This window comes from Camelina sativa, chromosome 8 (genome assembly GCF_000633955.1).
Source record: "Camelina sativa cultivar DH55 chromosome 8, Cs, whole genome shotgun sequence".
Lineage (NCBI taxonomy): Eukaryota > Viridiplantae > Streptophyta > Magnoliopsida > Brassicales > Brassicaceae > Camelina > Camelina sativa.
In genome coordinates, this window is record NC_025692.1 from 4,647,042 (window position 1) to 4,666,000 (window position 18,959).

The 18,959-nt window shown below is 38.4% G+C and overlaps 5 protein-coding genes and 1 pseudogene across 8 annotated transcripts; 2 read left to right on the plus strand and 4 right to left on the minus strand.

The window, feature by feature from the left end:
- Positions 273 to 1,786, plus strand: LOC104706155 (G-type lectin S-receptor-like serine/threonine-protein kinase At1g67520). The gene has a single exon (XM_010422308.2). It carries the CDS (start codon positions 476 to 478, stop codon positions 1,718 to 1,720), a length of 1,245 nt encoding a protein of 414 aa, XP_010420610.1. The 5' UTR covers positions 273 to 475; the 3' UTR covers positions 1,721 to 1,786.
- Positions 1,728 to 4,824, minus strand: LOC104709215 (pentatricopeptide repeat-containing protein At5g18475-like). Its single transcript, XM_019228326.1, has 3 exons — positions 4,522 to 4,824; positions 4,034 to 4,348; positions 1,728 to 2,998 (listed from the first exon to the last, which is right to left on the minus strand). Exons 2-3 carry the CDS (start codon positions 4,331 to 4,333, stop codon positions 1,775 to 1,777), a joined length of 1,524 nt encoding a protein of 507 aa, XP_019083871.1. The 5' UTR covers positions 4,334 to 4,348; positions 4,522 to 4,824; the 3' UTR covers positions 1,728 to 1,774.
- LOC104706156 (inositol phosphorylceramide glucuronosyltransferase 1) lies at positions 4,877 to 7,837 on the minus strand. Its single transcript, XM_010422309.2, has 9 exons — positions 7,413 to 7,837; positions 7,111 to 7,231; positions 6,674 to 7,023; positions 6,418 to 6,525; positions 6,202 to 6,336; positions 5,992 to 6,114; positions 5,633 to 5,903; positions 5,401 to 5,524; positions 4,877 to 5,258 (listed from the first exon to the last, which is right to left on the minus strand). Exons 1-9 carry the CDS (start codon positions 7,641 to 7,643, stop codon positions 5,114 to 5,116), a joined length of 1,608 nt encoding a protein of 535 aa, XP_010420611.1. The 5' UTR covers positions 7,644 to 7,837; the 3' UTR covers positions 4,877 to 5,113.
- LOC104706157 lies at positions 8,009 to 10,981 on the minus strand. The gene is made up of 2 exons (XM_010422310.1): positions 10,675 to 10,981; positions 8,009 to 9,736 (listed from the first exon to the last, which is right to left on the minus strand). The coding sequence occupies exons 1-2, from the start codon at positions 10,784 to 10,786 to the stop codon at positions 8,178 to 8,180; spliced, it is 1,671 nt and encodes a 556-aa protein (XP_010420612.1). The 5' UTR covers positions 10,787 to 10,981; the 3' UTR covers positions 8,009 to 8,177.
- Positions 12,516 to 15,886, plus strand: LOC104706160 (probable receptor-like protein kinase At5g18500). 4 transcript variants are annotated; one of them, XM_010422312.2, is made up of 9 exons: positions 12,516 to 12,713; positions 12,799 to 12,915; positions 13,535 to 14,159; positions 14,246 to 14,350; positions 14,432 to 14,554; positions 14,638 to 14,808; positions 14,905 to 15,034; positions 15,123 to 15,335; positions 15,435 to 15,723. In XM_010422312.2, the coding sequence occupies exons 3-9, from the start codon at positions 13,558 to 13,560 to the stop codon at positions 15,546 to 15,548; spliced, it is 1,458 nt and encodes a 485-aa protein (XP_010420614.1). In that variant the 5' UTR covers positions 12,516 to 12,713; positions 12,799 to 12,915; positions 13,535 to 13,557; the 3' UTR covers positions 15,549 to 15,723. The 4 variants fall into 4 exon arrangements, with proteins under 4 accessions (XP_010420614.1, XP_010420613.1, XP_010420616.1 ...); XM_010422311.2 differs by having other exon boundaries at positions 12,709 to 12,915; positions 15,435 to 15,886; XM_010422314.2 differs by lacking the exons at positions 12,516 to 12,713; positions 12,799 to 12,915 and adding an exon at positions 13,175 to 13,198.
- On the minus strand, positions 15,767 to 18,694 carry LOC104706158 (annotated as a pseudogene).

An 18,959-nucleotide genomic window follows, 5' to 3' on the forward strand; every position in this document is an offset into this window, starting at 1 on the left:
TCGTTAACGTTGATACTTTGGGAAATTAGTCATTAACCATCACATCATCATTATTTGTCATCGGCCCTATGCACACACCGGAAGACCCAAGACGCCTTTTCATTTTCCACACCAATAACAAAGTTTATGTCCCAATTTAGCTTAATCTACAATGTCACATTACAAGCCCACAAGTGAATAAATCAAACCCAATCTTTGGGTTGAATTTGAAAATTTCTGCCTCTGCAAGCGAGTCTAATAAAACACTTGGAAAGAAATTTCTTTGGTAGTAACTATCCAAAATATTCTTTAAAGCATATGGGGCTTGCTATGTCACTAACAGAGACCAAAGACTGTTTTTTCCACCACTCATTCAAAGTTCTACAAAAATCGCTGAAAGACTTGAGAGTGTGCAAGAGGGACAAAAGTTGCTATATATAAATCTCTCTTAGGAGAGATCTTAAAGTGCAACAAACACTTAACCAAGCAAACAAAAATGACACTTTCACCCGTTTTTGTTCCCCTCATTCTCATTTTCATTCCGACTTTTCTCGGGTCGGTGTTTGCCATTTCACCACTCAAACCCGATACGTTGGAACCGGGGCAGCAGCTCAGAGACTGGGAGCAGTTGATCTCCGCGGGTGGTATCTTCACTCTCGGGTTCTTTACACCTAAAGAATCAACTACTTTCGAACTCGGGTCAGCTGGTCTTAGATATCTTGGTATCTGGCCTCAAATGAGTCCATTCAATCCTGTTTGGGTGGGTAACCCAACCGAATCAATTTCTGATTCATCTGGTTCTCTATCTATTGATGTCAATGGAGTTCTAAAGATCACACAGGCAAATGCTTTTCCAATCTTGGTGAACCAAAGACTAGCCGGGCAGCTTTCATTGGTCGGGAATGTCTCTGCCACTTTACTCGATTCCGGGAACTTTGTGGTCCGAGAGATCGGGCCACGAGGAGTCTCGGGTCGTGTTCTATGGCAAAGCTTTGACCATCCCACCAACACATTACTTCCAGGGATGAAGATTGGCTTTAACCTAAGAACCAAGAAAGAAGTATCAGTTACTTCTTGGATAAGTGACCAAGTCCCACTCCCAGGAGCATTCAGACTAGGACTAGACCCATCAGGAGCTAACCAGTTACTCGTCTGGCGCCATGGTGAAATCTACTGGTCCAGTGGAATCTTGACGAACAATGGTAGCTCTCATTTGACCTTAGAGCTATCCAGAAGCTACATTGATTATGAATTCAAGTTCGATTCAGATAAGTACATGAAGTACTTCAGTTACTCAATCAAGAAAGCTAATAGTTCAGTCTTGTCCAGCTGGTTCTTGGATACTCTAGGCCAAATCACTGTAACCAATGTGCTCAGCAGCAACAAAAGCACCACCTATATTTCCGAGAGCAGTGAACCCTGCAAGACGGATTTAAAAAACAGTTCAGCAGTCTGCATCACGGAGAAGCCAACGGCTTGTAGGAAAGGTTCGGAGTATTTCGAACCAAGAAGAGGTTACATGATGGAAAACAAAAAAGGTTATTTCAATAGTTATTATGTTGATAGCTTGAGCTCCGGCCTTAGCGACTGCCATCAAAACTGCTGGAGAAACTGCTCTTGCATAGCTTTCCAAGCCTTTTCTAGTAATGGATGCCAATATTGGGGGAAAGGATCAAAGTTTGTCCCTTATGATAGCTTCACCTCCAATTTAATAACTTATGTTCTTGATTCTGTAAAGTGATGTGTGGTTGTAAGAGTAATTATGTAACCAGACTAATATCAATAAAGGCGTTTATCAAGAGACTAATGAATCAAGCAGTTCAAAGACATGCACCAACTTCCTCTCTTTGCAAATTGATTCAACCACAGTTTCCCAAGATCTAAGCTCTGGTTTGAGACCTATTCCCACAAATCCAAGCAGAACTCGAACACCAATTTCTGTATTCCCAGACTCGCAAAGCCGAACAACCAACTCATTCCAAGTCGCATGATGAGGCCAAATCCCTCTCTTCGACATCACACTCAGAAACTTCACCGCTTTCTCGAGTTCGCCATTATAACACAACGCATTCAGTATGATCCTATAACTACCACTGTTCAGATGAACTCCTTCACATCCCCATTGATCCAGCATCTGAAGAGCTTCTTCTGATCGCCCTTCGCTGGACAAGCCCTTGAGTATTACATTATAAGTTAATGCATCAGCTCTGCATCTCAATGCTTTCATTTCTCCAAGTAACTTCAGAGCCTCATCGATTTGACCATTTCTACAGAGGCAGTTCATCAGTGTGGTATAACCAACTGTGTCGAGTTTCAACCCATTTTGCTTCACCTCTTTAAAGATTCGTTTAGCTTCCTGAACCTTTCCCTCTCTAGAGTACCCATTCATTAGAGTTGAGTAGTTGTATACATTTGGGTTGCATCCATTCTTCTTCATGAAGTCTAAAATCATCTTGGCTCTCTCAACTTCCCCTGAACGACAGAATCCGTTAATAATAACATTGAAAGTCACAGGGTCTGGCGAAAACCCTTCTTTCGAGATCATATCCTCGAACAGTTCCATTGCTTCTTTGGACCTCGAGTGTGCAAACAGACAGTTCATAAGGGTTGAGTAAGTGATCGAATCGGGATACGAAATTCCAGATCTTTTCATCTCCTCCACAACTCGAAATGCAGAATCGATATCCCCATTCTTGCAGTGGTGCTTCACTAGAATATTGAAAATGCAAGTATTTGGCAGCAGTCCAAGATTGTGTTTGGCATACAAGAGAAGTTTCCTGGCCAAACCAACCTCCCCTGAATCGATAAGGAGATTGAGACAAGTACTAATGGCCCTGAGTGAAGGCTTCACACGAGCAATCACTTGAATCAAGTTAAACATGTCCATCACTTTATCATGCAAACCAAAACTGGAGAAATGTCTCATCAGGTTAAGAAACAAACTTTCCTGGAACCTGCAAGTCTCGTACTTCATCTGGTGAAGAATCGCATCAACAGCTAGAAACAAACATTGGCTTCTCTCTTTTGAATCTGACAAGTGACAACAGAGAGATAACAATGGATGGAGGAGTTGATCACCTCGCCGACGAGAGGAACAAAGCAGAGTTCCACGTCGACGATATGAAGCTCGTCTGGGCCGGTTCCCGCCACTCTTTCGATGTTTCAAATCGTGTTTCCCGCCTCGTCGCCGCTGATCCGGTGAGTGACCTTCTTCTCTCTACCTACCTTCCTTCATAATTTTCTCTGTTTTTTAACTCCCGGTGTGAATTTTTTGCATCTTTCTTTTAAGGTCTTTGAGAAAAGCAACAGAGCTGTAATGAATAGGAAAGAGTTGTTCAAGAACACGTTGAGAAAAAGCGTTCACGCTTGGAAGATGATCAACGAGCTTCGTCTTTCTGATGAGGAAGCGATCAAACTGAGGTCTTTCATGGATCAACCAGGCTTCATGGATCTCCATTGGGTAATAATACACACAAAATTTTCTTTTGTGATTTTGGCCTTGTTCGTTTATTCATTTGGATGGACCATCTGAATGAATCATTCAGGTGTTGTTCGTTTTTGTAAAAAAAAAGAGCATCATCCAGAATTATTCACATAGATCATCTGAATGGGTTTTAAACTCATTTGGATGATTATAGTTGGACCATTTGGATGAAGATGGTTCATAAAAAAATAACAGGAGAATTATCGATTGACCATCCAAATGAACTATTTTTTTATCTTGTTTGTTGGATCATTTGCCATTGAAATGAATTATTTAGATGTATCATTTAAATAGATCATTTAGATGGAAATGCTAAATGATGAAAAGAACATGGCCTTCTTAGAATATTGATGTTGAATGGGTTTTGGTTGGGGTTGATATATAGGGAATGTTTGTGCCTGCTATTAAAGGACAAGGCACAGAGGAACAACACAAAAAGTGGTTGTCTTTAGCTAATAAGATGCATATAATTGGATGTTATGCTCAAACTGAGCTTGGTCATGGCTCTAACGTTCAAGGCCTTGAGACAACCGTCACTTTTGATCCAAAGACCGATCAGTTTATCANAACGAGATTATCCAAAAGAACATTGTATGTAGCATTGTTATGGTTAAAACCTGTCTGCTGAGAGGCTCTGTTGAAGATATCAAGCACACGCTGAGGTTCTCTCTCTAGTCTCATCAAACTGACAGCAGCTTTGTGACAGATAAACTTGGTTTTGTGGTTTGTTTCCAATGGCGAGATTGCTGATTCTGGTGGTGAGTCTGGTTTCTTCTTCATCTTCTCCGAGAAGCAAACGGGAGATATCCATGATCGTGAAGACGAATAGAACCGGCGATGTTCATTGATTATCGAAGTTGTGAAGCGCATTGTATCTCTCCTCCTCTGTAAAATCAAGCAAGAGAAGAAGAAGAAGAAGACTGTAAAATTAGGTTAAAGAAGATACTTGGAAAGAATAACAAAGCAGCTTACTTTAAAAGCTAAAAACAATCGAATTCGTAGTCAAAGTGAACATGAAGAATCAGAGATTCTATGTCATATTGAACGAACAAGCTCACCTTAATGGATCGACGGCACCGCACGGAAGGAGTAATAAGGTTTAGTGTGGACGCAAGTTGTGATTTTTTGAATCGGTCGTTTAGGCTAAAGTTCTTGCGATTCTGTGGGTTGTTTCAGAAATCGAAACAGAGCAAAACTGCGAATTTTGTTGTTTGAGCGGAGGACAGAGGAGAGAAAGTGACGACGACGACGAGTGAAGAAGGAAGACGATGGTGAAAATCCGGTTCGGTTAATTCAAATTAGTTCTCCATCGGTACGGTTTTTGGACTACAATTGGTTTAACCCGCGGTTTGGTTTAAAATGCGTCTCTTCTGGTTCTTTGCTGAATAAGTTTTTTTAAGCTAAAGAAGAAGATTAGGCCACAAATGGGATATTCAGTATTAACAATAAAATCTGTACAAAAAGGTAAAATAAGAGAAAAGGCAACGAGACATATGATGACAAAGAAAGAACACAGCTACAAAGATGTAACCATTTCAAGACAGAGCTACAATAACTCAAGATTTATATAGGCTCTGTTGTTTCTGCAAGTTACATTGGTTGGTGACACATTTCTTCAGGTGTTTTTCATTTTTTGTTGTAGTTGTTGTGTCAGCAGAGGAAACATAAGGGATTTGATCTAGTCGTGTCGCGACGGTCTTCGAGACCTTTCAAGAACCATCTGATGGCTAGGTGCTCTGAAGCATAAGTCATGAAGGCAGCTAAAATTATGGCTACACCCACCATGAGACCCAACCTGTTTAATATGCAAGTGAATCAGCAACTATAGATTCAATCATGACATATCTTAGAGAATGAATCAAGTCAAAATCTAAGGAGAAGAATGTGTTGAACCAATAACAAGAACCATTCTTAGCAAGTTTATTAAGAAAGTTTACCTCGTAAATAAAGCGGTGATTCCTAAAATGTAAGGTAAAGAAACTGCAGCAATAGCCAGAAAAGCCATCCCTAATCCATAATACAATGTAGTAACGTCACAAGACACACCTGCTCGCTGATGACCTGTTGAGACCAAAAAAAAATATGGTGAAAAAATCACTATTCTTAATTCTCAACTTTGTAGAGAATGGTACAATTATCACACTTTTTGTTTTCTTCTCATGTCCATACCTTTTCCAGAATCATCCAAGGTCAATGATTCAGACTGTATTGCTATTTTCTTTCCATGTTGATGCACAAAAAGCAAGAAGCAACCGAACAATACAGAGAAGATAGTGAAAGTCCATTCATACAACAAGACCAAGCCAGTCCATGGCATGATTTGCCTCGGCACAATCGCAAAGGAAATTCCAAGAGATATCAGAACAGCAGTAAAACAGACTACAACTGAAATCGCGCCTAAGTGTTGAGGAACCTTGGACTGTGTGCTGCCACTGTGGGGCTGTTAGACAGAAGCAATAATAACATTGTTCAGATTAGATCAATTTCTTTAAAAAAGTTAACCACGACGATTTGATGTTGAAACTCACTTGATAGCTGGGATTCATGGTAGATACACCGCTATAACCAAGTGTTCCATTAGATCTAATTTTGTAATAAAGATATCTAATCTGATTGATGAACGAGCTCCAGCACAATGAACCCTCACGACCCTGCGAGAAAATCAGAAAACATCAAATCAAATTACGATCCAGAAATGATGAATGTAGCAGAGGTGAAGGTACCAAAGAAGTCTTAACCTGAATGGATCGGTAAATGAAGAACAAAAGCGCACAAAGAGGTAACAAGAAAAGGAACTTGACGACGAGTTCATCATGTTGGTTTTTGCCACTTCCAGTTCCAGGAAGAGTTTCCTCAAGGTTTACCCTAATGCTCTGAGATTGTTCATGGTGAAATCAGCCTTAGAGAAATTCACTCAAAAGAAACCTAAAACCCTAGTGAAGAAGAAGACCTACTTGCCAAGCATCAACAGGTTTCACGAGCCATGCTGTCCACCAGTCCCAAGGCTTAAGAGGGCCTAGAGTGTAGTGAATAACGTGAAGTTTACTGTCATCAACCATCCACTGCAGAAATAATGAGAAAACTCAAGATTCAAACAGCTGAAGAAAATGACAGCTATACCTTAATCAATCAAAACAAATCCTAAATTTACCAGTACACATTCCAAGATCACTACGAGCCTGATTACAACTATGTTTCCTAACCACATACCTTATTAGCAAGCATATAAAGACCAACATCAGCGTTATATAATGTCGAAAGCCTCTCCATAGCAGGAACTGGTCTGGTTTTCAAGACTTGAGGAGATACACTAGGATCGAAAACACGAGCATTTGGGAAATCTGGGTAGTACGAATTCAAGAACCCTTGGTCTCCTCCAGTATAAGAGGACAAAGTCTTCACTTTTCGCATCATATCATTGAAAAGAGCTTCGGATGGTTCAACAACCATGACACCAGAGTTTAGCCTCTCAGAATGCTTCAAGTTTGCACAAAACTTCGAACACTTAAACAGATCCTCAATGTTCTTTACCACAATAGTATCAGCATCAAGATACACAACTGCACACACCCAAAAAAAAAACAAAGCTTTTTGAGATTCAAGTTCTCAATCCGGAATCCAAAACAAAAACCGCAGAAAAATCTTACCTTTCTTGTAATCAGTCATGTTAAAGATCTTAAGCTTTGTATAAACACCCCAGAACCTTGTTGGATGAACTTGGTTTGGATTCGCCAGTAAACTAATCTTCTCTACCTTCCATCCATCAGCCTGAAGCATACAAAATACAACAAAAGTAAATATCTTTAAACAAAGCAGAGACTGGATTTAATCAATTCAAGCTCAAACTCAATCGAAAAGAGAAAGCTTTATTTAGATCTTTGAACTTCAATAGCTAGTCAATTAAAAAAAAAAACAAAACTTTGAGTGTAAAAAAGAGAATTCCCCAAACCTTAAGTAGCTTCTTAGAGTAATCAGAGACACCATCAGAGACCAAAGCGACCATATCTTTATCGGATCCAGTGTCACGAATCGATTTACCCAATACCCTAACTCCCAACAAGAACTCATCTCCATACAAAAGTGTCACATAAGCTTCTTCAGATCCAAACGAACCCTTTAACTGAATTGAAACGAGCGTGAGGAGAAAAAGAACCCGGAGACTCGCCTTGAGTCTCACCATACTTTATTTGGATCTCAATTTTCTCGTGAAAAATCCTAATTTAAGGAAAGTATACGTTGAATTGAAATTAGATAGATTTTGAAATTTCTTCGTTGTTCTTTGCTGCTCTGTGTCTTGCACTCTTGCTGAACTTGCCACCTTTGTTCCTTTCACCGCCGTCGTTTTAGAATCCGAGAGAGTTTTTGTAACCTACGACAAGTCTACCACAACTTATTCTAGATATCCCAATGTCGAGTTCTGAGACGACGTCGTTCCAGCAAACCATAACATGTTATGAAGCACATGTTCACTTAATCAGTATTCAAAACATGACAACTTGTATCACTTAGGAATCTATCTGTCCTACACATTGTGCCCGCATTGCATACAGAAACCAAATTGTAAATTAGATTTTACATCCTGAACTGAAGTATCATTTGGTCCGCTGACTTTTTTCAGCCATTCAATACAATACTTTTACAATTTTACATCATATCTAAACACTATTACACAAAACACTTCACCAAGCTTCACTGAAACAGAGGAGCTCTGTTTTCAACACATTTCATCTCCCACCCAATTATCCTTCTCCTTTGGTCCCGTAGGACCTTCCTCGCCGTAAAGCTCAATAGGAAAAAGACTCTCAAAAGAATACCTCACAATCAGAGGAAGAAGATCAAAGATCTTATTGATCTCAGCTGCAGAATCATACACTATAGTTGGTCCCCATTCTCTCATAAACTGAAGCCAGCACGGCTCTGAAACCGCTCCTTCCCCTAAATACTCTGCCGCCACGATTCTATACCTCTGGCTAGAATCCACCACGTAGTTGCTTTTCGCAACATCGTTCCTCACTCCAATCCCGAGCTTCGACGGTCCTTGGAGATACATTCCCGGGTGCGGGAAACTCGCGTGCCCGTGTTTGGACGAGTACACTACTGGTTTGTTGCTTCCTTTCACAAACTCAAGATCAGATACATCAACCCATCCTCCACCACTATGTTGTGAGAAGAACATTTGTGTAAGCTCTCCACTGAAGTTGCTTATCCGAAATGTGAAATGTTCCCAATCACCAACATGCTCTCCAACTCGGTTCATTGGTACGGTGAGAAGCCCTATTTTGAGCGTGGCTGGTCCGTTAAATGGACAAAAGATCCACATCACAATGTCCGTGAAAATCCCACCAACCGCGGGTTTCACGTGGACGTAAAGCTCTGAGCTTTCTAGATTTCCCTTCTTTAGATTACTTCTAACTTCGTCGTCTTCAGGGAGATCAATCCAGTAGCTCCCATCGTTTTCTCCACCCGCTGGCAGATTCGAGCCATCAGGGTTAATCTTTTCGCCTTGAGATGTCCCATTACGGTACAATAAAGCTCCGTTTTTAAAGAACCATGGCACGGAAGAAGGCAAGTACGTCTCCTCGGGATGGAAGTAAACCATCGGTCCATAATGGTGAATAAGTGCATGGACCTGGTCAAGATTTGGCATCCCGTTTAGGCTCGGATCAAGATTTTTCAAACAAGCAATGTTCATGGCGGCGGCTTTATTATCAGAAGACCGATCACTACTAGTGCAGCAAAAGAATGACCCAACCGCCACTCCACGAGACCAAATCCCTCTCTCGCAAGGTTTCGTGCTCCAAACGTTAAAAGATCCTACGCCAAGAACCTTCTCACTGGCTTCACAACTCTCTGTAAGATCCTCTCTTACACATCTCACTTCATCAACTTCAGGCTCCTCTGGTCCGTCGGTGACTATAACTCCCACGGCTCTGTAACCAGCCGGAGGATTAGGCAACCAGAAGTAGCAATCTGAATCTGAACTCCAAACTAAAGAATAGTTCACGGGTTGTTTCAAAGGAGGGAGATGATCATCCGCGTTATGATCGGGGTAGTTAGCCCGAGCTGCAAGAACAAAGCCTTTTAATGGCTCATTGCTTGGCTGACAGTAATGACCAAGGCAATGGAAACCATCAGGTATCCCCACAGGTTTGTAAAAAGAGGCGCATCTAGTTTTACCACGGGAAGTGCCACATTTCCAGACTCTATCGAACTCGGTGACTTTCACAACTTCGATCTCTCCAAGATTTATCCTTCCGGTAGCAAAACCACTGCCTAAAACAAAAACTAAACCAACATTAGACACAAACCAAGATAATTTGACAGCATTTAAACTAAGATAATAGTAATTAATCATAACCACAACTAAATGATCAACTTTATCGTCATCAACTATTACTCCAACTTTATCCAAGGCGGTTGTTGGCACTTAGGACATAAAGAAGAATCAAGACATATATCATCTAAACAAAATTAACCAATAAAGAAAAAAAAAAAAACATGTCTAAACAATGATTGTATTAATAGTATACCATATACCATATCCGTCTTCGTTGGTGCAACCTTAATAAATAAATACAATACGGTCATAGACATTACTGAAGCTAACAAAAAACCTACCTCGTTGCAATTATTAACATGTGCAGAAGATTAATTTCGCATAAAAGTCAGTAGCTAAAATAATACTATTGATCCCTACAACTTTTTATTAGCTTCAGTTCCATTGAATGTTCTAAGTAGTCCAATAACTTTGACCATAGAACAAATATATCTCGAATCATCAAATGTCAAACACAAAGAATCAGTAAACAGATATAAAGCTCAGGCAAACCAATGTTGAATATTCTCCAACGAATTTTATTAGTCTTTCAGAAAAAGGAAAATAAAAGTAAAAATAAAAAGGAACTAAACTGCTGAATAATCATGATAATAAATGGAAACATTAAAAGATTAGTTTTGGTTTTGATGTATGACTGATCAAAATCAATTGTTTGATTAAACAAAAGCAAATTCAAGAATTAATAAATATTTCTGAAATGAGAAGTACTTAACATAGGTTGATTGGTCAAAATTACAAATACAAAAATAAAATAAAAACTAGTTTGGTTTTGTAAGTTTAAAACTACAAATTGTATGATTTAATTTAATTATTAAAAAATATGATTAAAAAAAAATAATACAAGAATTGCAAATTATGGTTGTAAGTTGTGAACCTTGAGGCCATGGAGGAAGAGGCAAGGGTAGCGAGAAGGAAGGCTTTGACTCGTAAGATTCCGATTCCAACTCGGAGATTCCTTTGTTCCAGTAGAAGCAGTCGCAAAACATCGTTTTTTTATTTACACAGACCAAATCGGCGATTGTTTCTCCGAAGGAAAACTCCAAGGTTAATATCAGATCGGAGCTTCTCTCTCTTTTCTTCTCAGACTTCACTTCATGGCGAGGAGAGATAAACAAGTAGTACTACTTGCGTGTTAAGAGGGGAAGTTCAATGGTGGTGTGCCTTTGGTTGGAAGGAGTTTGGCCTTTTTATTTTATATTTTTCGTGCTTTATTCCTTTTTCAGATTTTGTCCCTTTCTTTATACGTTTTCTATAAAGACCCCTCTATTTGCAAATCATTCAAATATAGCCCCTAGCTAAATTAAATGTCGAGAAATTACTCGTTTCTTTCAACCACATACCTATTTTTTAGTTATCTCGAATGACCGAAAAGAGAATCATCTTGAAGATTGGTTTAAGATAACTGTCGGTTGAACGAGAATTACACACACGTCTTTTCAGAAATTTTGTATGTTTATAAAAATAAATTTTCGTGCTTTGTACTAAAAAGTTCTGTTTTTTGTGTAACCCTTCCTATTTCATTTGTTTCACTTATCCGCAAGAAGAACAACAATGCTTACAAGTTTTGTTTTATCGTAGTAGTGCGTGTTGGATGCTATGTATATAAAATACTCAATTTTAAAAAAAAATATATCTCTTTTTCAAATGTGTGTTTTGGCAAATTCCACTAATGTCTTTTTAGCTTTCTATAAGCAATCAAACTCCGATCAATCTCAAAGATACTTAAATACCAAGTCTGTGTGTGTGTTTATTTTTTATATAATTCAAACAGTCTACCATAATCAAAACTGGAGATGAAGATTTCAAAAACAAAACAATTCATGCATCAGCTGCTGAGATAGCGTGTTATATATTGACTCAACACTTGTGTTGTGATTTCAGATAAGGCTATTTTTTGTAACGTCGACCGTTATTGCAGAGATGAATGTAATATGGCCACCAACTAGTGTAATTGGTCATACGTTATCTGAAATTGCATTCATTTAACTTTTACGAAAACATTATGTCATTTTCATCAATTCGTCATGGAGATTATTATTACTATTATTTTCTAAAAAACTATTACAACATGAATCGAGCCGCCTAGTTAGACTGGACTATTTATAAATTTGATTTATACTTATTAATATCCATGTGTTATTTGCTGAAAACTAAAGATGGTGATACTTTTTGGCTGGTGAATCTGATAGTATATCAAATTTAAAGTTTCAGCTGCTTAACAGCTTAAGTTAACTAACACACTCGTACTTTCACATGCATTATATGTTAGGTCTATGTAGTCCTTGCAAATATTTTTTGTTTATAAATGTCCATTAATAAGTATTGTTCATTTTCATCAATTTGATTTATAATTCTGTCTTTCTATTTTATCCAAAACTTCAGTGAGATCGATACCATTCTTCTCTTTTTTTTTTTTTTGGACAAAAGAGATTATTTACCCATCATAAACACAGTTTGGAGAGAAAACAAAACATCAGACGTTTTTTATTCTACATAAATAAATAAAACAATATAAATGGAATTAATTTTGACATTTATTCATAATCAAGACCAAAAAAGTAAATGAGGTTTATTATTTTTGTCAACGAGTAAATTAGATTTACTTTGACATTTCCCTTTAGTTACTTACAGTCTGTCAGTTACAACCAAAAAAACTAAACCTTTTTATTAGAGTGAGTCTTCTTCTTCTTCTTCTTCTTCTTCACTCTTTTAAAAACTTTTTAATCTCTCCTCACAAAAACCAAAACCACAAAAAGTCTTCACCTTGTTTCGTCTTCGTCCGTCGGTCGTCACTTTTTGCTTAGCTAATAAAAGCCAGAATAAATAATTGGATTTTATATCCTTTTTCTTTTTTTTTTCTTACTGTTTTTTTTTTCTTTTGTTATTATTATTGGAACACAGCTGCAATTAAGGGTAAAGCTGCAATCTTTCCCACTCACATTCATTTCTGGTCTTTGATTTTTTTTTCTTTTTCACTGCTTAGGTTCTTGTCTTTTAGGTTAGAGATCTTTACAAAAAGATCCAAAGCTGGAAACTTTCTAGTCAATGCTGGTTAAGATCTGACTTTTTCCTTCAATGTCTCTCTGAAATCCCCCCAAAATTTTATCCCCATCAGGTTTGTTCTTCTCACTTTAGAACCCTATTTATAATTGTAAGTTCTTTGAGTTTAATTCAAGACTCTCTCTTTTGGTCGTTCTTTGATTCATACAATGCGATGGATTTGTTTGTTTCTTGAATTTGTTTCTATTGTCGGTAGAGGTTTTTTTCTAGATTAGCTGCTGTTTGAGTTATCTTTCCTTTTTTAGTTCAACATGTAGTTTTCTATCCAGCTATAGTGTTTAGCTGGCGTTTGGTCTGAGAACTGAATAATCTGGCAGCTGGCAATTCTTGGGACTTAGGTACAATGTTGGTTTGTTGAATCTGATTTTTCTCAAGTCACTTTTGTTCTCTTTCTTGTCTTTTTGCGTGTTCCTTTCCATTTTTGGCTTCTTAAAGGAGAGAGGCTATGTGCATTTTCTATGGATAGATTTCTATGTTTGAGTAGCTCAAATCTTATATTTGGTGTATAAGCTTTGTGTTTCTGTGGTTTGATTACTTTGATTCAGGTCTACAAATGGTTCTTTTAACTGGCTCCTCTACTTTTTTTTTTCTGTATAAGCAGCACAAGTTATTATAGAGTTTTTTTAGTGTTTTGAGTTCTGAATTCATCGATTCTACCTCTCATCTTTTTTCAGGTGAGTAAAGCGGAGCTCAGAAGATGGGTTCAGGTTTAAACAACACATTATCTCAGAAATACAGTGGTTTGGAGCTATGGGAGATAATAGTGATTGTTCTGTCCGCTGTTTTCGTCGTAGTTTTAGCTATATCGCTATGGCTTACTTTCAGAAGAAAGACCTCTAGATCTTCTTCTAATCAAATCCCTGTTAGCCGTCAGCTTCCTACTAGTGTTCCTGAAGAAATTAAAGAGATTAGAGTTGATGAGGTTTCTTCAAGCAATGGTGGCAATGGATATCCCTCTATTAGTGAGAAATTTGGGGATAAAGAACCTGAAAAGGGTATAGTAGTAGCAGAGTCAGAAAATGGCAATAGTAGCCGGTCAGGCTCTTTTAATCACTTAGAGAAGAAAGATGGCTCGAGTGTATCTTCTGCTAATCCTTTGACAGCTCCATCTCCTTTGTCTGGTCTTCCTGAGTTTTCTCACCTAGGATGGGGACATTGGTTCACTCTTAGAGATCTTCAGATGGCTACAAATCAGTTCTCGAGGGATAATATCATTGGTGATGGTGGATATGGAGTTGTTTACCGTGGTAACCTTGTTAATGGTACTCCTGTTGCTGTTAAAAAGTTGCTCAACAATCTGTAAGTCTTAAAAAAAATGGTGAATCAAGATTCAAAATTTCTTGAATCTTCTTCTTTTACTAATGGTGGTATTTTGTATTCCTTAGAGGGCAAGCTGACAAAGACTTCAGGGTAGAAGTTGAAGCTATAGGTCATGTTCGCCACAAAAACTTGGTCCGCCTTCTTGGATATTGCATGGAAGGAACACAGAGGTATGTATGTTCTGCTGTAAGTGATATGTAGAATTTCTTCTGAACTTCACTAAACATCAGATGCTGTAACACTTAAATTAGGATGCTGGTATATGAGTATGTTAACAATGGAAATTTGGAGCAATGGCTCCGTGGAGACAATCAAAATCATGAATATCTTACATGGGAGGCACGAGTGAAAATTCTTATTGGAACAGCCAAAGCGTAAGTCTTGTGACGGTTTTTCTGTTTCTTTTTCTTGGTTATGTTTTCGTTATCCTCACCTGAGACGATGGGGGGTGATGCAGGCTCGCGTACCTTCACGAGGCCATTGAACCAAAAGTGGTGCACAGGGACATAAAGTCTAGCAACATTTTGATTGATGACAAATTCAATTCTAAAATTTCTGACTTTGGACTTGCGAAACTGCTTGGCGCTGATAAAAGTTTTATAACTACCAGAGTTATGGGTACCTTTGGGTAAGAGTACTGACTTCTCTCTGTATACTCTTTACCCTTTTTACAAGTTGCTCACTTGCTCTTGGGAACTAACTTTTTTTGGTTCTTTGTTTCCAGCTATGTAGCTCCAGAGTATGCGAATTCCGGTCTTCTGAATGAGAAAAGTGATGTCTACAGCTTTGGGGTTGTACTCTTGGAAGCTATAACTGGTAGATATCCGGTGGACTATGCTCGCCCACCACCTGAGGTAACGTTCATAAAGAGTAAAGACCATCTAAACACATAAACTCTGCTCCCTCACGAGAGTTCCCTGACATCTTCTAACCATGTTGAAGGTACATTTGGTGGAATGGCTGAAGATGATGGTCCAACAAAGACGATCAGAAGAAGTGATTGACCCAAACCTCGAAACAAAACCATCTACAAGTGCTTTAAAAAGAACACTCTTGACTGCTCTAAGATGTGTTGATCCAATGTCTGAGAAACGACCGAGGATGAGCCAAGTTGCCCGTATGCTTGAATCCGAAGAATACCCAATTCCTAGAGAGGTAGCAGAACTTTGAAAACTGCCTTCTTATGTATATTAACCATAGAATATTTTTGTTGAGTTTGCTGCTGAATTCTTTTACCAATTATGGGGATCTCAGGATAGGAGAAGACGAAGGAGTCAGAACGGGACAACAAGAGATTCAGATCCTCCAAGGAACAGTACGGACACTGACAAGAGTGAGTACCATGACCTAAAGCCTGAAGCTGGATAGCCATTGGAAATACTCGAGGTGTAAATTGTCGTAAAGTTATAAGCTTTATGTGAAGTTTCAAGTCCTTGGTTCTTCTCCAGATCTTCTGCGTTATGTGATGTTTCTTTTCTTTTGTAATAAGGAGAGAGAGAGAGGGTGAGTGAGTGTTCATCGTTCGTTGCTTGTATAGTATTTGTTTGTTTGTTGTATTGTCATTTGCTTCTCCACGTTTTGCTCTGTAGGTTGTTTTTGGACCAAGAAAACGCTATTTGCAGGTTTTGTAGGCTATTTATGTTAAGTCTTCGAGAAAACGACGTGTAGTTTGCAATGTGCTTGTGGAATATATTGTTATGTGAGACTATCTGACAACAGGTCTTTGAAGGCTTACCAACTTTAACTCTAAGAATCGACTATACAAAAGTTGAATAATTCTCTTTAGAGAGTGATACTTGTTGTTTTGTTTCCCTAGCTAAGCAGAAGCTCCATTTATGGTCTGGTTTCCTCTGGCTTTCCAATTTCTAATCTTTGCCAAACTCGTCTGCACCTTGATAATACGAGTCTCCAGCTCCAATGCTATCCCCTCTATTGCAAGCTTTCTCTGCCTCAATCTCTCATCAACATCTTCCATTTTAACTTCACTGGTAAATTTTCCAATGCATCTTTTCTTCATTTCTCTATCTTCATGTAGCCAAGACTCTGATTCCTTGGTTGCATCATCGACCATTGCCTTCTTCTCTACATTATCACATGTTTGCCTTGCATTCTCTGTTTTTTTGGCAGTTTCATCATCCTCTACACTCCTTTGCTTTACTTCCATGGAAGCATGGTTTTGACAAGGCTCTGAATCATCATCGCTATCCACCACCATATATCTTCTAGTTCTTTTTCCAAGTGTATCAGAAGCATCACCTCCAGTTTTCTCTACATCACTACACTTCTTCCTGGATCTGATCAATTGAGCAACGGGCATGTAACCATCTTCTTCATCCATAGAACTCTCATCATTATTCTCACTTATCTTATATCTCCTTGCCAACCTACGCCTCCTCGATCTGCATCTTTTAGGAAAGCCTTCGTCTAACTTCTGAATCACTTGACTCAAAGGCAATACATTGGGAGATCCATCTGTATCTATATCATCATCATCATCATCAAATGTATTCCTTGCATTAAAAGCTTCAGTTGATTCTTTCTGCATCTCTTTAGAACTCAGAGAGTCTGATACTGATTTCAACCACCAGTCTTGGTATCTCGCAGTGACAGAACCTCGATCGTGGCGTGAAGGCATGTAGAGCTTAAACCCATCAAGGGACTTACTGTAATCATCCCAAGAATCCTTTTCAGTGAAGTGTCTGTGAAGAGTAAGCAAACCTGCAGGCAGATCTTGAGACAGGCCAAATTGCATTGCAACACGATTAGGATAGTAATCCTCAACAAAACCAATCCCAACAAGCTGAGAACTCCTCACACATCGAGCAAATGAAACAAACTCTTCTTCAAGATTGTCATCAACAGTCACCCACATAGCTTCTTCAAGGTAAAAACGAAGAGGGTTCCAGTTCTTCAACGGTTAAGTGTAAGGTCGCCAGTCGAAATCATCAAAATTCAATCTCACATCCTTAGATCCTTGTGCGAGACTGTCCCACTGAGCTATCCTAGGTTCACCTTTGGGTATATCTCTAGGCTTTGGTCTAATGTTCCTGAATCTCTCCCATGCCCAAACTTGGACTAACTTAAAGAGAGACCTGAGATTAACTTTGACAGCACATTTGCCTCTAGCGAAATCACTGAGTTGACCCAAATCTTTGTACAGGGCAGCGAGAACAGCGGGGGCAAGAGCAATCCTTTCACCTCTAGCTAAACGAACAGCGATTGGGATAACATGTTTAGTAATACAACGACGAGCTCTAGCTGGAAAAACGAAAAACGAAAGCCACAGAACAAGAAAAGCTTCATGCTCCATCTGATCACCTCTACCAAAGAAGATCGATTTCCATGATCTTAAGCTCACTCTCTCACCTCTGAAAGCTTTCTTTAGTCTAAATTTCTCAAGTTTCGCTGCGGAAGCTCTCATCTCTGAGGTATCTAAAGGAGCAAAAGCAGGATAACCCAAAACAGAAAACCCTAGAAGCACCGTTACATCCTCTAACGTAATCGTCGCTTCACCCCATGGGAAGATGAAAGATTTGGTTTCGGAACACCATTTCTCGGAAACGGAGAAGATCAGAGACGGGCTTTTCGTGATATTGTAAGTAGATGCCTTGATTGCTTCAAAAATCCCAGCTTTTTTCCAAATGGGTTTATACAAAGCTTCCATTTTTCCAAGCCAAGATACGAAATGACGCTCTGCCAACCAAAACCCAGAGAAGAAATCCCTTGAAGTCTCTAGCTGCAGAGAAGTATCAGCGCGACGGGGAAGCTTGGCTACAGTAACAGAGCCATCAATGGAGGTCGGAAAGGGTTTAAGGAAATGGGCTTTACTCAAGCAACGGCCTTTGCCGCCGTTCTCAGAAGAGACCATAACTTCTTCTCTCTCTTCGATTATGAGATTATCCATTAGTGATGATGATGGCAATGCCATGGAGGGAGAGTAGAAGAAGCAAGAAAACTAGGGATTTGAAGATCAAAAGATGGAGACTTTAATTTGCTCTATGCACGGAAAAGGAAAGATGCAATTTTTTCGTGGAAGATGCAATGTACAGTTAGAAAAAATAAAGGTTTAGACTTTAGAGAGACCGAACGGAACGCGGTTGTTTTATTTGGCAGACGAATATGGCTGACTCATCAATTAAAAAAAAAGTATTCATAACCCATCAATCTCATTTTATGTAAAATTTTTTCGAATCGTATACTTCTTCCCTCCATTTCAAAATATAAGATTCCTTGCATTTCAAAATATAAGATTTTTTAGAGAAGATAATGTTTTCAAGTTTCTATATAACTTTTAGACTAGTTTAGCATTTTATATTATACAGTATTGTTTCTGATTGATTGAACTTGTTAAAAGTAAAGACTTCTTAATCTATGTGTTTTAGTTAAAACATCTTATATTTAGAAACGGAAGAAGTATTATTTATTAAAAAAAATCAGAACATCATTTATTAATTTAACTAAACGTGATTCAATCATTCAACCAACAATAAGACTTAAACAACTTATAGAGTATATATATAGTATAGGGTATAGTGATGGCAATATGGGCAAACCTACCCTATTTAACTTTAAATTCATATAAACCCATTTAAGTTTAAGCCCCATTTAATTTTGCCCATTTAAATATTCTTAACCCATAAACCCATTTAAATCCATATAAACTCATATAAACTGAATATTATTTTTCTTTGAAGATGTATATTTCAATAACAATAAAGATGTATTTCAATAACAAAAACCTATACTTCAATAACAAAAAACATATTTCAATAACAAATG

Excerpts from the sequence above, each read along its gene's own strand:
- LOC104706155 (XM_010422308.2), top strand. The coding sequence starts at position 476 with ATGACACTTTCACCCGTTTTTGTTCCCCTCATTCTCATTTTCATTCCG.
- LOC104709215 (XM_019228326.1), bottom strand. The coding sequence starts at position 4,333 with ATGCGCTTCACAACTTCGATAATCAATGAACATCGCCGGTTCTATTCG.
- LOC104706156 (XM_010422309.2), bottom strand. The coding sequence starts at position 7,643 with ATGGTGAGACTCAAGGCGAGTCTCCGGGTTCTTTTTCTCCTCACGCTC. Across the intron at positions 6,526-6,673 it reads TTTATATGCTTGCTAATAAG|TGGATGGTTGATGACAGTAA; the intron begins GTATGTGGTTAG and ends TTATTTCTGCAG. Across the intron at positions 5,904-5,991 it reads CCATGAATCCCAGCTATCAA|CCCCACAGTGGCAGCACACA; the intron begins GTGAGTTTCAAC and ends TCTGTCTAACAG.
- LOC104706157 (XM_010422310.1), bottom strand. The coding sequence starts at position 10,786 with ATGTTTTGCGACTGCTTCTACTGGAACAAAGGAATCTCCGAGTTGGAA. Across the intron at positions 9,737-10,674 it reads TCTTCCTCCATGGCCTCAAG|GCAGTGGTTTTGCTACCGGA; the intron begins GTTCACAACTTA and ends TTTTTGTTTTAG.
- LOC104706160 (XM_010422312.2), top strand. The coding sequence starts at position 13,558 with ATGGGTTCAGGTTTAAACAACACATTATCTCAGAAATACAGTGGTTTG. Across the intron at positions 14,160-14,245 it reads AAAAAGTTGCTCAACAATCT|AGGGCAAGCTGACAAAGACT; the intron begins GTAAGTCTTAAA and ends TGTATTCCTTAG. Across the intron at positions 14,809-14,904 it reads AGAGTTATGGGTACCTTTGG|CTATGTAGCTCCAGAGTATG; the intron begins GTAAGAGTACTG and ends CTTTGTTTCCAG.